The 13,917-nt window shown below is 48.7% G+C and overlaps 1 protein-coding gene across 2 annotated transcripts in view; it reads right to left on the reverse strand.

The window, feature by feature from the left end:
• The window catches only part of LOC106601248 (protein shisa-9), a 117,270-nt gene that overhangs the window by 36,168 nt on the left and 67,185 nt on the right, over window positions 1-13,917 (reverse strand). For both annotated transcript variants that reach the window (XM_014193306.3, XM_014193305.3), the window contains exon 3: window positions 7,253-7,369. In XM_014193306.3, the coding sequence (XP_014048781.3) occupies window positions 7,253-7,369 (117 nt within the window). The remainder of the gene's footprint in view (window positions 1-7,252; window positions 7,370-13,917) is intronic.

Raw genomic sequence — 13,917 nt, forward strand, 5'->3', positions numbered from 1 at the left:
GTGCCCTCATGAGTGTGTCTGTGTATGCCCTTATGAGTGTGTCTGTGTGTGCCCTTGTTAGTGTGTCTGTGTGTGCGCTTGTGATTTTTTCTGTGTGTGCCCTTGTGAGTGTGTCTGTGTGTGCGCTTGTGAGTGTTTCTGTGTGTGCCCTTGTGAGTGTGTCTGTGTGTGCCCTTGTGAGTGTGTCTGTGTGTGCGCTTGTGAGTGTGTCTGTGTGTGTGCTTGTGTGTCTGTGTGTGCCCTTGTGTGTCTGTGTGTGCCCTTTGAGTGTGTCTGTGTGTGCCCTTGTGAGTGTGTCTGTGTGTGCGCTTGTGAGTGTGTCTGTGTGTGCGCTTGTCAGTGTTTCTGTGTGTGCGCTGGTGAGTGTGTCTGTGTGTGCGCTGGTGAGTGTGTCTGTGTGTGCGCTGGTGAGTGTGTCTGTGTGTGCGCTTGTGAGTGTGTCTGTGTGTGTGCTTGTGAGTGTGTCTGTGTGTGCCCTTGTGAGTGTGTCTGTGTGTGCGCTTGTGAGTGTGTCTGTGTGTGCGCTTGTGAGTGTGTCTGTGTGTGCGCTGGTGAGTGTGTCTGTGTGTGCGCTTGTGAGTGTGTCTGTGTGTGCGCTTGTGAGTGTGTCTGTGTGTGCCCTTGTGAGTGTGTCTTTGTGAGTGCGTGTGTGCGCTTGTGAGTGTGTATGTGTGCCCTTATGAGTGTGTCTATGTGTGTGCTTGTGTGTCTGTGTGTGCCCTTATGAGTGTGTCTGTGTGTGCGCTTGTGAGTGTTTCTGTGTGTGCGCTGGTGAGTGTGTCTGTGTGTGCGCTGGTGAGTGTGTCTGTGTGTGCGCTTGTGAGTGTGTCTGTGTGTGCGCTGGTGAGTGTGTCTGTGTGTGCGCTTGTGAGTGTGTCTGTGTGTGCCCTTGTGAGTGTGTCTTTGTGAGTGCGTGTGTGTGCGCTTGTGAGTGTGTATGTGTGCCCTTATGAGTGTGTCTATGTGTGTGCGTGTGTGTCTGTGTGTGCCCTTATGAGTGTGTCTGTGTGTGCGCTTGTGAGTGTGTCTGTGTGTGCGCTTGTGAGTGTGTCTGTGTGTGCGCTTGTGAGTGTGTCTGTGTGTGCGCTTGTGAGTGTTTCTGTGTGTGCGCTTGTGAGTGTGTCTGTGTGTGCGCTTGTGAGTGTGTCTGTGTGTGCCCTTGTGAGTGTGTCTGTGTGTGCGCTTGTGAGTGTGTCTGTGTGTGCGCTTGTCAGTGTTTCTGTGTGTGCGCTGGTGAGTGTGTCTGTGTGTGCGCTGGTGAGTGTGTCTGTGTGTGCGCTGGTGAGTGTGTCTGTGTGTGCGCTTGTGAGTGTGTCTGTGTGTGCGCTTGTGAGTGTGTCTGTGTGTGCCCTTGTGAGTGTGTCTGTGTGTGCGCTTGTGAGTGTGTCTGTGTGTGCGCTGGTGAGTGTGTCTGTGTGTGCGCTTGTGAGTGTGTCTGTGTGTGCGCTTGTGAGTGTGTCTGTGTGTGCCCTTGTGAGTGTGTCTTTGTGAGTGCGTGTGTGCGCTTGTGAGTGTGAATGTGTGCCCTTATGAGTGTGTCTATGTGTGTGCGTGTGTGTCTGTGTGTGCCCTTATGAGTGTGTCTGTGTGTGCGCTTGTGAGTGTTTCTGTGTGTGCGCTGGTGAGTGTGTCTGTGTGTGCGCTGGTGAGTGTGTCTGTGTGTGCGCTTGTGAGTGTGTCTGTGTTTGCGCTGGTGAGTGTGTCTGTGTGTGCGCTTGTGAGTGTGTCTGTGTGTGCCCTTGTGAGTGTGTCTTTGTGAGTGCGTGTGTGTGCGCTTGTGAGTGTGTATGTGTGCCCTTATGAGTGTGTCTATGTGTGTGCGTGTGTGTCTGTGTGTGCCCTTATGAGTGTGTCTGTGTGTGCGCTTGTGAGTGTGTCTGTGTGTGCCCTTGTGAGTGTGTCTGTGTGTGCGCTTGTGAGTGTGTCTGTGTGTGTGCTTGTGTGTCTGTGTGTGCCCTTGTGTGTCTGTGTGTGCCCTTGTGAGTGTGTCTGTGTGTGCCCTTGTGAGTGTGTCTGTGTCTGCTCTTGTGAGTGTGTCTGTGTGTGCACTGGTGAGTGTGTCTGTGTGTGCGCTTGTGAGTGTGTCTGTGTGTGCCCTTGTGAGTGTGTCTTTGTGAGTGCGTGTGTGCGCTTGTGAGTGTGTATGTGTGCCCTTATGAGTGTGTCTATGTGTGTGCGTGTGTGTCTGTGTGTGCCCTTATGAGTGTGTCTGTGTGTGCGCTTGTGAGTGTGTCTGTGTGTGCGCTTGTGAGTGTGTCTATGTGTGCCCTTATGAGTGTGTCTGTGTGTGTGCTTGTGTGTGTGTCTGTGTGTGCCCTTATGAGTGTGTCTGTGTGTGCCCTTGTGAGTGTGTCTGTGTGTGCGCTTGTGAGTGTGTCTGTGTGTGCCCTTGTGAGTGTATCTGTGTGTGCGCTTGTGAGTGTGTCTGTGTGTGCGCTTGTGAGAGTGTCTGTGTGTGCCCTTGTGAGTGTGTCTGTGTGTGCCCTTGCGAGTGTGTCTGTGTGTGCGCTTGTGAGTGTGTCTGTGTGTGCCCTTGTGAGTGTGTCTGTGTGTGCGCTTATGAGTGTGTCTGTGTGTGCCCTTGTGAGTGTGTCTGTGTGTGCGCTTGTGAGTGTTCTGTGTGTGCCCTTGTGAGTGTGTCTGTGTGTGCGCTTGTGAGTGTGTCTGTGTGTGTGCTTGTGTGTCTGTGTGTGCCCTTATGAGTGTGTCTGTGTGTGCCCTTGTGAGTGTGTCTGTGTGTGCGCTTGTGAGTGTGTCTGTGTGTGCGCTTGTGAGTGTGTCTGTGTGTGCCCTTATGAGTGTGTCTGTGTGTGCGCTTGTGAGTGTGTCTGTGTGTGCGCTTGTGAGTGTGTCTGTGTGTGCCCTTATGAGTGTGTCTGTGTGTGCCCTTGTGAGTGTGTCTGTGTGTGCGCTTGTCAGTGTGTCTGTGTGTGCGCTTGTGAGTGGGTCTGTGTGTGCCCTTATGAGTGTGTCTGTGTGTGCCCTTGTGAGTGTGTCTGTGTGTGCGCTTGTGAGTGTGTCTGTGTGTGTGCTTGTGTGTCTGTGTGTGCCCTTATGAGTGTGTCTGTGTGTGCCCTTGTGAGTGTGTCTGTGTGTGCGCTTGTGAGTGTGTCTGTGTGTGCCCTCATGAGTGTGTCTGTGTGTGCCCTTGTGAGTGTGTCTGTGTGTGCGCTTGTGAGTGTTTCTGTGTGTGCGCTGGTGAGTGTGTCTGTGTGTGCGCTGGTGAGTGTGTCTGTGTGTGTGCTTGTGTGTCTGTGTGTGCCCTTATGAGTGTGTCTGTGTGTGCCCTTGTGAGTGTGTCTGTGTGTGTGCTTGTGAGTGTGTCTGTGTGTGTGCTTGTGTGTCTGTGTGTGCCCTTATGAGTGTGTTTGTGTGTGCCCTTGTGAGTGTGTCTGTGTGTGCGCTTGTGAGTGTGTCTGTGTGTGCCCTCATGAGTGTGTCTGTGTGTGCCCTTATGAGTGTGTCTGTGTGTGCCCTTGTTAGTGTGTCTGTGTGTGCGCTTGTGATTTTTTCTGTGTGTGCCCTTGTGAGTGTGTCTGTGTGTGCGCTTGTGAGTGTTTCTGTGTGTGCGCTGGTGAGTGTGTCTGTGTGTGCGCTGGTGAGTGTGTCTGTGTGTGCGCTTGTGAGTGTGTCTGTGTGTGCGTTTGTGAGTGTGCCTGTGTGAGTGTTTGTGAGTGTGTCTGTGTGAATGTTTGTGAGTGTATGTCTGTGAGCGCTTGTGAGTGTGTCTGTGTGAGCGTTTGTGAGTGTGTCTGTGTGAACGTTTGTGAGTGTATCTGTGTGAACGTTTGTGAGTGTATCTGTGTGAGCGTTTGTGAGTGTGTATGTGTGAGCGTTTGTGAGTGTGTATGTGTGAGCGTTTGTGAGTGTATCTGTGTGAGCGTTTGTGAGTGTGTATGTGTGAGCGTTTGTGAGTGTGTATGTGTGAGCGTTTGTGAGTGTATCTGTGTGAGCGTTTGTGAGTTTGTATGTGTGAGCGTTTGTGAGTGTGTATGTGTGAGCGTTTGTGAGTGTATCTGTGTGAGCGTTTGTGAGTGTGTATGTGTGAGCGTTTGTGAGTGTATCTATGTGAGCGTTTGTGAGTGTGTATGTCTGCTTTTCTGCTTTTGCGGCCATCTGCAAGCATTGTGTGTGTGTGTGTGTGTGTGTGTGTGTGTGTGTGTGTGTGTGTGTGTGTGTGTGTGTGTGTGTGTGTGTGTGTGTGTGTGTGTGTGTGTGTGTGTGTGTGTGTACTTGTGTGTGTGTGTGTACTTGTGTGTGTGTGTCCGCAGGACCATACGGCTGTCTGCTCCATTCATGAGGAAATAATAAGTGAAATACCCTAGAGGTGTAGAGAGACTCCTCTCTCTTAAGATCAATGGATTCAAATGAGATGCAGATATGTAAATACAAAGCAACTGCTCGTGGTAATGCACCAGCCGTGAGGTGGGCCCGATGAGCCGGCATGCCAACCTGCTGTGCCACAGGACCCGTGCCCCGGCTGGCACCACGGATGGCGGCACCACGGATGGCGGCACCACGGATGGCGGCACCACGGATGGCAGCCACGCCATTGTCTGTACAACCTACAGCTATGTGTGTGTGTGTGAGTGTATGTAGAGTGTGTGTGTGTGTGTGGTGTGTATAGTGTCTGTGTGGTGTGTAGAGTAGCTCTAAAAAATGAATGCAGTTTAAAAGTGACTACATTAAAGAGCGGACCAAGTCATCCACTTACGTATTCGGTTTAGGGTCCTCCTGGTGACAGGGTTGGGGATTATAAAATGTGTTTTCATCAAACAGAAAGGAATATGACCACGTATGAAGAAAAAGAGTGTTCAGATGAAAATGTTAATTTAAGTATTTTACTGCAAATGTCAATGACAACGTCATATGAATCTATTGGCTTTTCTATTGATGGTGCTTTGGTGCAATCACACTTATTTACTCAGTGAGCAGCATAATGACTCCTCCATCTCTGCCATTAGTGGTTTTAGAATAGGAAGGGCTAGTGAGCAGTTCTCTCATGGCGCAAGCATGTATGTGTCGTGCTGTCTTTCCAAATAAGCATCTGTCTGTCCTTGTCTTTCCAGAGTGATCAGATACAATCACGTATGGTTGTGTGTGTGTGTGTGTGTGTGTGTGTGTGTGTGTGTGTGTGTGTGTGTGTGTGTGTGTGTGTGTGTGTGTGTGTGTGTGTGTGTGTGTGTGTGTGTGTGTGTGTGTGTGTGTGTGTGTGTGTGTTGGGGTCAGTGTACTGTAAGTATGTGTGAGTGTGTGCTTTTGTGTGTGAGGCCATGGGGCCAGCCAAAGGGGACGGCTCTGACCCATCCAGACACATACTCTCAGTCACTCAACAGGGAGTCTTGTCACTATCCTGACTGCCTGAGCTTGACCTACAGGCAGGTTGACTGCACCATGTGTCTGTGTTCCACATGTGTCTGTGTTCCACATGTGTTGGTGTTCCACATGTGTCTTGGGGGATATGTAGTAGCATCAGTATGTGTGTTAATGAGTTAGTCATGATAGAGTAGGGCAGTGGACTTTGTGTGGGAGTAACATCATTGTTGTTCATATACAATATTCACCCTCTACTTCAGGGCTGCCCAACCCTCTTCCTGGAGATCTACTGTCCTGTAGGTTGGACTGAAGACCCACAGGACGGTAGATCTCCAGGAATAGGATTGGACTGAAGACCCACAGGACGGTAGATCTCCAGGAAGAGGGTTGGACTGAAGACCCACAGGACGATAGATCTCCAGGAAGAGGGTTGGACTGAAGACCCACAGGACGGTAGATCTCCAGGAAGAGGATTGGACTGAAGACCCACAGGACGGTAGATCTCCAGGAAGAGGATTGGACTGAAGACCCACAGGACGGTAGATCTCCAGGAAGAGGATTGGACTGAAGACCCACAGGACGGTAGATCTCCAGGAAGAGGATTGGACTGAAGACCCACAGGACGGTAGATCTCCAGGAAGAGGGTTGGACTGAAGACCTCACAGGACGGTAGATCTCCAGGAAGAGGGTTGGACTGAAGACCCACAGGATGGGAGATCTCCAGGAAGAGGGTTGGGCAGCCCTGCTCTACTTGATTACTCACACATGTTTTTCTCACGTTTCACACAGTCACACATGTTTTTTAGAGCAAAGTATAGGCATTAAGCAATAAGGCCCAAGGGGGTGTGGTATATGTCCAATATACCACGGCTAAGGGCTGTTCTTATGCACGACGCAACTCAGAGTGCCTGGAAACAGCCCTTAGCCGTGGTATATTGGCCATATACCACAAAACCCTGAGGTGCGTTACTGCGATTATAAACTGGTTACCAACGTAATTAGAAGAGTAAAAATAAATGTTTTGTCATACCCGTGGCCAATCAGCAAGTGTTTTGTTTATGTGTGTGCATGCGTGTGTATGTGTGTGTATTTGTGCATACGCATGTGTGTGTCCGCAGGACCATACGGCTGTCTGCTCCATTTATGAGAAAATAATAAGTGAAATACTCTAGAGGCTTATAGGGCACCAACTACACAGTTTATGATATACATTAACATACATTAACATTATATAACATATAACACTCTGTTCAATACTGCAGCTATGGAACCCTGACCTGTTCACCGGATGTGCTACCTGTCCCAGACCTGCTGTTTTCAACTCTCTAGAGACAGCAGGAGCGGTAGAGATACTCTGAATGATCGGCTATGAAAAGTCAACTGACATTTACTCCTGAGGTGCTGACCTGTTGCACCCTCGACAACCACTGTGATTATTATTATTTGACCCTGCTGGTCATCTATGAACATTTGAACATCTTGGCCATGTTCTGTTATAATCTCCACCCGGCACAGCCAGAAGAGGACTGGCCACCCCTCATAGCCTGGTTCCTCTATAGGTTTCTTCCTAGGTTTTGGCCTTTCTAGGGAGTTTTTCCTAGCCACCGTGCTTCTACACCTGCATTGCTTGCTGTTTGGGGTTTTAGGCTGGGTTTCTGTACAGCACTTTGAGACATCAGCTAAAGTAAGAAGGGCTTTATAAATACAATTGATTGATTGATTGAGTATGACAGGCACTGTGTCTCACGTAATAAGGACAGCAGTTCTTCAAATGCACATATGTAGAAATATACAAATAAAAAATGCATAAAATATGTCTATATTATTTATGTTTGCATGAGTGGATAAGTTTTAGTGTATTTCTGTCTATGTGAACTGGTCTGTTGATAGACAGTGTATGTGAAAGGATGTGTGTAGTGAGCAATGCGTTGCTTACCCACAGCCTTGAGGGAGGCGCACTTGTTAAAGCCCAGACCAAGGTTGTTGTGAGGGTGGGAGAGCGCCATCGCTGGACCCAGGGGTGAGAGGGCAGCGTTATTCAGGTGGTTGTGATCTGAAAGACAGTGAGATGGAGAGAGAGAGAGAGAAAGAAAGAAAGGAAGAGAAGAAGAGAGAATGAGCACCTTTACACTCTAATTAGTCCCAACACTTGGGATTGAAGATACACAGTTGACAGAAATTGACAGAGACCATGTGTACCACCGTGTGTACCACCATGTGTACCTTCATGTGTACCACCATGTGTACCTTCATGTCTACCACCATGTGTACCACCATGTGTACCACCATGTGTACCATCATGTGTACCACCATGTGTACCATCATGTGTACCACCATGTGTACCTTCATGTGTACCACCATGTGTACCATCATGTGTACCACCGTGTGTACCATCGTGTGTACCACTGTGTGTACCTTCATGTGTACCACCATGTGTACCTTCATGTGTACCACCATGTGTACCTTCATGTGTACCTTCATGTGTACCACCGTGTGTACCACCGTGTGTACCACCGTGTGTACCACCGTGTGTACCATCGTGTGTACCACCATGTGTACCACCATGTGTACCACCATGTGTACCTTCATGTGTACCACCGTGTGTACCACCGTGTGTACCACCGTGTGTACCATTGTGTGTACCACCGTGCGTACCACCATGTGTACCACCTTGTGTACCATCGTGTGTACCACCGTGTGTACCTTTGTGTGTACCACCGTGTGTACCACCGTGTGTACCATCATGTGTGTACCACCGTGTGTACCATCGTGTGTACCACCGTGTACCATCATGTGTACCATCATGTGTACCACCATGTGTACTACCATGTGTACCATCATGTGTACCATCATGTGTACCACCATGTGTACCACCATGTGTACCATCATGTGTACCACCATGTGTACCATGATGTGTACCATCATGTGTACCACCATGTGTACCACAATGTGTACCATCATGTGTACCTTCATGTGTACCTTCATGTGTACCACCATGTGTGAGTAATGCTTAATGACCTGTATATTTATGTGTCTACTCTGTGCATAGTGGGGGCTGGTGAAGATAAGGATGCATGCTGAGAAAAACATGTGACCACACTGTCCTTTGTATTATTGAGGCGGTCAAATATCCTCCCCTACACTAGAAAAAAAGGTGCTATCTATAACTTAAATGGTTCTTCGGCTGTTCCCATAGGAGAACCCTTTGAAGAACCACTTTTGGTTCCAGGTAGAACTCTTTTGGGTTCCATGTAGAACCCGTTCCACAGAGGGTTCTACGTGGAACACAAAAGGGTTCTACCTGGAACCAAAAATGGTTATCCTATGGGGACAGCTGAAGAACCCTTTTGGAACCCTTTTTTCTAAGTGTGTATTGGGGGCATAATGGCTAAAATCCCATCTTCCGGACATCAAATAGTCTATTTCCCAAAGGTGATTTGACAGGCACTACAATCACAACACAACACAACCACAACCACACAACAAGCCCACTGTGCAGTACTAGCTATAACTATACCGTGTCAAGATTGTTGTGACCCGACATTAACCCTCATTCAACCAGACCCCCACAGTGGTGCCCCCTGGGTCACAGTGAATGGGGAGTTAAGGATGCTAATGTGGCCCAGTGGTTGCAGTCACGGATGAGGCGTTCATTGTCGTGCATGAGCACCGCCTCTCTATCTGCCCCGTGGCGGTGTGAGGCCGGATGGTTTGTTGTGGTACACACATGCAGAGCATCGACATGCAGATGGAAACTCTGCCCAGAGCCATTCATTTAGAGAGTTATGCTTTTAGAATTTTGAATATTGTTATAATTCATGACATTCAGTTACAAAGCATTGTTTAAATATTCCCTATGGTATATTTAGATTGTACATATTTTTTTGTTTTTGTTTTTAATAACTTGTTGATAGATTAACTGTAATATCTGGTGGTGACCCACGGAGTTGCAGGACTGATTATGTCACGTCTAGCTAGCTTGCTATCATGATTTGAATGATGCAGCAACACCAGATCAACACCGTCTTACTGGCGCTTTTACAGTCGCTGAAGCATCACCCAGGTGGGTGCTACATTTCAGTATTGGACGATCTAGTCTATCTACGGAGGAGGAGCTGTGACTATCGAAGACGACTAGGTTCCAGATGAAGAGCTCTGTGGCCTGTCTGTTAGATGTCTCTACCTCCCTGCCTGGCTGTACCATCTATGTTCCCTCCACTTAAGATACTTCCTTTTCCAAACTGCCTTTCATCTAAAGCTATGGAAGACAATTTGATTTATGTATTTATTTAATGTAATATCTTCTTGTCTATTATTTACGGTGGGAAATACACATGCGGAGATCATCCGTTCACCCACACCACGTCTCACAAAGACAGCGGTTGGATCCAAAAATCTCAAATTTGGACTCTAGACCAAAGGACAAATTTCCATCGTCTCTTCTTATTATTGGTGTCCTTTAGTGGTAGTTTCTTTGCAGCAAATCGACCATGAAGGCCTAATTCACACATTCTCCTCTGAACAGTTGATGTTGAAATGTGTCTGTTACTTGAACTCCGTGAAGCATTTATTTGGGCTGCAATTTCTGAGGCTGGTAACTCTAATGAACTTATCCTCTGCAGTAACTCTGGGTCTTCCTTTCCAGTGGCGGTCCTCATGAGAGCCAGTTTTATCATAGCGCTTCATGGTTAATGCTACTGCACTAGAAGAAACTTTCAAAGTTCTTGAAATGTTCCGTATTGACTGACCTTCATGTCTTAAAGTAATGATGGACTGTACTTTCTCTTTGCTTATTGAGCTTCTTGACCCAATATGGACTTGGACTTTTACCAAATTGGGTCTATCTTCTGTATACCACGCCTACCTTGTCACAACACAACTGATTGGCTCAAACGCATTAAGAAGGAAAGAAATTCCACAAATTAACTTAAGGCACACCTGTTAATTGAAATGCACTCCAGGTGACTATCTCATGAAGCTGGTTGAGAGAATGCCAAGAGTGTGCAAAGCTGTCATCAAGGCAAAGGGGGGCTATTTGAAGAATCTCAAATATAACATATTTTGAATTGTTTAACACTTTTTTTGTTACTACATGATTCCATATGTGTTATTTCATAGTTTTGATGTCTTCACTATTATTCTACAATGTAGAAAATAGTAAAACTAAAGAAAAACCAATGAATGAGTAGATGTTCTAAAACTTTTGACCGATAGTGTACACTGAACAAATGTGACAGTCAGAGGCTTGTTCACTCTGGCCCTCTCCTATTTTCACAGCACTGAAATGGAACCCCGCAGTCCTCAAGTTCTAGCAGGCTCACCAATCCAGTGAGGTGATGCTGGTGTTCAGGCCAATGACAAGAGAGGAAGCTAGCTAGCATGACAACAACAGCAACCTGACCTGAGATGACTGGCAGTTGCCCAAATATAAGCACCAGAGGATGACAAAAGGTTAAATGTTTGTGCCGCTTCAGATGCATCGTTGCAACTCAGAATATAATTGATTCACACATTTTTGTCAGAGTCTCTGAAAGGTTACTAGTCATTGGATGCTCATTTAAGTTATATAAAGCTATATAGCTACTGTACATGGCTGTTGTGTGTGACCCTGGTGAGGACATTTTAAAATAGTCACGATGTCACGGTTATCGTCGGTGAAGGAGGACCAAAATGCAGCAGGACTGTGTTTGTTCATTTTGAACATTCATTAAATCAAAATGAACACAAAAACAACAAACAAGAGAACGAATGATCCACAGACTGTTCTGTGTTTAGCCTTGTGCCTTGCCAGACTATCTCCCACAAACACACAGACAAACACACACAACTAATATAGGACTTCCAATCAAAGGCAACACCACACAGCTGCCTTCAATTGGAAGTCCACCCCAATTAACTCTACATAGAAACACACTTACTAGACTACACATAGAAATACATAAACATAGACCATAAACCAAAAACCCGGAAATACTAAATCAAACACCCTTTTACCAAAACACCACCCCGGACCACATAAAACAAATATCCTCTGCCACGTCCTGACCAAACTACAATAACAATTAACCCTTATACTGGCCAGGACGTGACAGTCCCCCCCCCCCCTTAAAGGTGCTAACCCCGGAAGCACCTTAAAAAAAACAACAACCCCAAACAACAAAAACTAAAATTCCCCCCTACTAAAGGGAGGGAAGGGAGGGTGGCTGCCGTCAACGACGGCACTGTGCTACACCCCCCCTCCCCAACCCACCTATATCTGGAGGTGGCTCCGGTTCTGGCCGTTCCAGGCAGTCGGGCCACTCTGGCAGCTCTGGGCAGTCTGGCCAGTCTGGCAGCTCGGGGCAGTCCGGCAGCTCGGGGCAGTCCGGCAGCTCCGGCAGCTCGGGGCAGTCCGGCAGCTCGGGGCAGTCCGGCCGCTCCGGCAGCTCGGGGCAGTCCGGCCGCTCCGGCAGCTCGGGGCAGTCCGGCCGCTCCGTCAGCTCGGGGCAGTCCGGCCGCTCCGGCAGCTCGGGGCAGTCCGGCAGCTCGGGGCAGTCCGGCCGCTCCGGCAGCTCGGGGCGACTGTTGACTGGCGGGCAGTCCGGCGACTGTTGACTGGCGGGCAGTCCGGCGACTGTTGACTGGCGGGCAGTCCGGCGACTGTTGACTGGCGGGCAGTCCGGCGACTGTTGACTGGCGGGCAGCTCTAGCGACTGTTGACTGGCGGGCAGCTCTGGCGACTGTTGACTGGCGGGCAGCTCTGGCGACTGTTGACTGGCGGGCAGCTCTGGCGACTGTTGACTGGCGGGCAGCTCTGGCGACTGTTGACTGGCGAGGCTGGGTTTACGCACTTGAAGCCTGGTGCGTGGTGCTGGTACTGGGCGTACCAGATTGTGAACACGCACCTCCAGGCTAGTGCGGGGAGCGGGAACAGGACGAGTCGGACTGGGTTGACGCACTTCCAGGTCCGCACGAGAGACAGGAGCTGGAAACCCAGGGCTATGGAGGCGCACAGTCGGTCTTGATCTTACCTCCTGCACAACCCGTCTTGGCTGGATGGAACTAGTAGCCCTGTACAAGCGGGGTGCTTGTACAGGGCCGACTGGGCTGTGCAGGGGCCTGATGGTAGCCGTGCGTAGAGCGGGAGTTGGGTAGCCTGGTCCTCGGAGGCGTACCGGCGACCAGATGCGCTGCGCAGGCATCCTCCTACCAGGCTGGATGCCCGCTCTAGCACGGCACCTGCGAGGGGCTGGAATAACGCGCACCGGACTGTGCGTGCGTATGGGTGAAAGTGCGCTCCTCAGCGAAACATGGCGCTCTCCACCTCATACGCTCCTCCATATAACCACGGGTAGCTGGCTTCCGGCTCTTCCAATGCCTAGCCAAACTACCCGTGTGCCCCCCCAATTTTTTTTATTGGGGGTGCCTCTCGTGCTTCAACGCCAGTCGTGTTCCTCGGAAACGTTCCCGGTCCATACCAGCCTTTCGCCTTTCCTCTCTCTCTCTTACCACCTGTCCCCATGGAAGGCGATCTTTTCCTGATTGGATCTCCTCCCAAGTGTAGGAGCCTTCTCCCTTCAAGATCTCCTCCCAAGTCCATCTCTCACCATAGTCCAACTCAAAATCCCACTGCTCCTTCCTCTGCTGCTTGGTCCTGGTTTGGTGGAAGATTCTGTCACGGTTATCGTCGGTGAAGGAGGACCAAAATGCAGCAGGACTGTGTTTGTTCATTTTGAACATTTATTAAATCAAAATGAACACAAAAACAACAAACAAGAGAACGAACGATCCACAGACTGTTCTGTGTTTAGCCTTGTGCCTTGCCAGACTATCTCCCACAACCACACAGACAAACACACCCAACTAATATAGGACTTCCAATCAAAGGCAACACCACACAGCTGCCTTCAATTGGAAGTCCACCCCAATTAACTCTACATAGAAACACACTTACTAGACTACACATAGAAATACATAAACATAGACCATAAACCAAAAACCCGGAAATACTAAATCAAACACCCTTTTACCAAAACACCACCCCGGACCACATAAAACAAATATCCTCTGCCACGTCCTGACCAAACTACAATAACAATTAACCCTTATACTGGCCAGGACGTGACACACGAAATATGTTTCACATTTCAATTAATAGATAGAATGATAACTTTTTGTAAAATAACCATGTGTGCTTCAAGGGTCATTATGTAACATAATGTACAAAATGTTTGGAAGGCATTGTTATGCCTAGGTCACTTAGTGGCACAAAAAGTTACCAAACACAGAGCAATACCGTAGCCCTGGATGGGGTCCGAATCGTCCGAGCCATGTTATGTATCGCATCAATGGAAACCATGCAAGGAGATGAAAGGAGCGGTGAAAAGAGCGGCGAGGGAAGGATGACACTGAAGTTGACTGATTGAATTAGAAATGAATCTTCACGTCTCCGTGTAATTGATATGTGATTATGACACACGCTGAGTGAGCCGTGCGGAAAATTAACTGTCTTTCGTGCCACACTGCACCACTGCTCTATACTCCACCCCAAGGAGAATAGTGAGACTGGCGCCAGCCACCAAGGCTTACTCGCTCCCTGGCTGATGAGCTGTGAAGTGTTTG

This window comes from Salmo salar, chromosome 03 (genome assembly GCF_965601325.2).
Source record: "Salmo salar chromosome 03, fSalSal1, whole genome shotgun sequence".
Lineage (NCBI taxonomy): Eukaryota > Metazoa > Chordata > Actinopteri > Salmoniformes > Salmonidae > Salmo > Salmo salar.